Consider the following 2,500-nt stretch of genomic DNA (forward strand, 5'->3'; position numbering starts at 1 on the left):
ACACAGTCATTTACAGCCAGGGACACAGTCATTTACAGTCAGGGACACAGTTATTTACAGTCATTTACAGCCAGGGACACAGTTATTTACAGTCAGAGACACAGTCATTTACAGTCATTTACAGCCAGGGACACAGTCATTTATAGCCAGGGACACAGTTATTTACAGTCAGGGACACAGTTATTTACAGTCATTTACAGCCAGGGACACAGTCATTTACAGTCAGGGACACAGTCATTTACAGTTATTTACAGCCAGGGACACAGTCATTTACAGTCAGGGACACAGTCATTTACAGCCAGGGACACAGTCATTTACAGTCATTTACAGCCAGGGACACAGTCATTTACAGTCAGGGACACAGTCATTTACAGCCAGGGACACAGTCATTTACAGTCATTTACAGTCAGGGACACAGTTATTTACAGTCAGGGACACAGTTATTTACAGTCATTTACAGCCAGGGACACAGTTATTTACAGTCAGGGACACAGTCATTTACAGTCATTTACAGCCAGGGACACAGTCATTTACAGTCATTTACAGCCAGGGACACAGTCATTTACAGTCAGGGACACAGTCATTTGCAGTCATTTACAGCCAGGGACAGTCATTTACAGTCAGGGACACAGTCATTTACAGTCTGGCACACAGTCATTTACAGCCAGGGACACAGTCATTTACAGCCAGGGACACAGTCATTTACAGTCATTTACAGCCAGGGACACAGTCATTTACAGCCAGGGACACAGTCATTTACAGTCATTTACAGTCAGGGACACAGTCATTTACAGTCAGGGACACAGTCATTTACAGTCATTTACAGCCAGGGACAGTCATTTACAGTCAGGGACACAGTCATTTACAGCCAGGGACACAGTCATTTACAGCCAGGGACACAGTCATTTACAGTCAGGGACACAGTCATTTACAGCCAGGGACACAGTCATTTACAGTCATTTACAGCCAGGGACACAGTCATTTACAGCCAGGGACACAGTCATTTACAGCCAGGGACACAGTCATTTACAGTCATTTACAGCCAGGGACACAGTCATTTACAGCCAGGGACACAGTCATTTATCATCTTTTACAGTCATTTACAATCAGGGACACAGTCATTTACAGTCTTACCGTCATAAAATCTCCCAGATAATCTCTGGTCCCGGTGAACATCAGTCGGACGTCGGGGGAAAGCCTTCCTTCTTCTCTTCAGTGTCCTGGACTTCGTCTGATCTTCCCTCTGTTGGCGAGGCTGAGAAGCTCCTCTGAGTTTAGATCTGCTTGCCTTGAGAAGCAGGACAGAGGAGACAAGTGAATTAAGGCCTAGAGGGTTCCTTAAGTTCTAAAACACTAAAACTCGAAGGTTTCCAGAGTGCTGCGCATGCCACAATGACCTGTTTTTAATTCTCATTTTTTTAACGTTTGCAAGAGAACGTTACTGTAACAGGTTACGGCAGAGGGTTTAATATCTTTTCACTTCAAAAAGCAGAAAAATATGTTATTCAGCCAGGGGTGCACAAACTTTCACACATACCTCTAAGATTTAAGATTATACCACCATAAGCTGTGAGGTTTCTTGAAATGACGCCTTATTTTCTCAGGATTTGGAGTGGTTTGTGTTTATTTTGAGTTGTGTTTGCCTTTCTGGCCAGCAGGTCGGGCTTTTACCTCCACAGTTCCCCTTAACTGCCACTGCTTAATGCCGTTTCGACAGTGGAACCTGGAGCTGGAAGTAGCCTCCTCTGACCCGTAAGCATCTGTTAGCTTCACTTTCAGGTCTTCAGCCAGCCGCTCAGAGGATCTGCTGGCTGTTGACTGTCAGCACAAAGTTTGAAGAGTCATAGAATTTACTGTATTTTACTCCTCGGAATCGCCATCAAATTCCTGACGACTATTCTTAACCTTCCTAATTAGTCCTGGCATGTGAATTAAGGCCTAGAGGGCTCATTAAGTTCTGAAACACTATAACTGGGAGGGTGTCCAGACTTTTGTACACGCCACAATTTCTTCTGTATATAAACCCAAATCCCAGGCTTATTACATAGTAAGGCTTCTTATTCAGGGACTTCACCGTGAAGTGAAAGAGCGATTCCCGGGTTATAGACATGTGCGAACGGCCGTTTAAGGAGCTAAACCAAGCAGCAGAATTCGGGCACTAAGTCTCCAGATTCAGCTCTCCGGTCCGTCCTGTCAGCATCAGCGCTTTGGCGTCGGATCCAGACTCAGCGTTTATGAAATTGGTCACGGACGCCGACGCTGTACAAGCCTTCAGCCTTTCCTGATGACACAGTGCTCCAGTTAATGCCCACGTTCCCACAGCCACGCGTCTGCGCTGAGGCAGTTGTTTGGTCCAGTCCGGTGCTCCGTGGGTGAGTCCTGTCATTCTCAGTCATGTAATGGGCTGTATTTAGCGGGGGTCATCAGCTGGCCTTCTAAATCAGCACTGGCTACTGTAGAAACACCACATACAGATAATCAAATGCTCTCAGTAGTTGAA

General features: G+C 45.6%; 1 protein-coding gene across 11 annotated transcripts in view; it reads right to left on the reverse strand.

Annotated features, from left to right (window-relative positions):
• sorbs2a (sorbin and SH3 domain containing 2a) overlaps positions 1 to 2,500 on the reverse strand; it is a 156,247-nt gene that overhangs the window by 133,883 nt on the left and 19,864 nt on the right. For 9 of the 11 annotated variants that reach the window (XM_017686421.2, XM_037532850.1, XM_037532848.1 and 6 more), the window contains exon 3: positions 1,135 to 1,288. The exons of the other annotated variants lie outside the window; for them this stretch is intronic. Coding sequence is in view for 7 of the 9 variants with exons in the window: in XM_037532850.1 (XP_037388747.1) it covers positions 1,135 to 1,176 (42 nt within the window). In the remaining 2 variants the exon portion in view is untranslated. The remainder of the gene's footprint in view (positions 1 to 1,134; positions 1,289 to 2,500) is intronic. 11 annotated transcript variants of the gene reach the window in all.

This window comes from Pygocentrus nattereri, chromosome 22 (assembly GCF_015220715.1).
Source record: "Pygocentrus nattereri isolate fPygNat1 chromosome 22, fPygNat1.pri, whole genome shotgun sequence".
NCBI classification, from domain to species: Eukaryota; Metazoa; Chordata; class Actinopteri; order Characiformes; family Serrasalmidae; genus Pygocentrus; species Pygocentrus nattereri.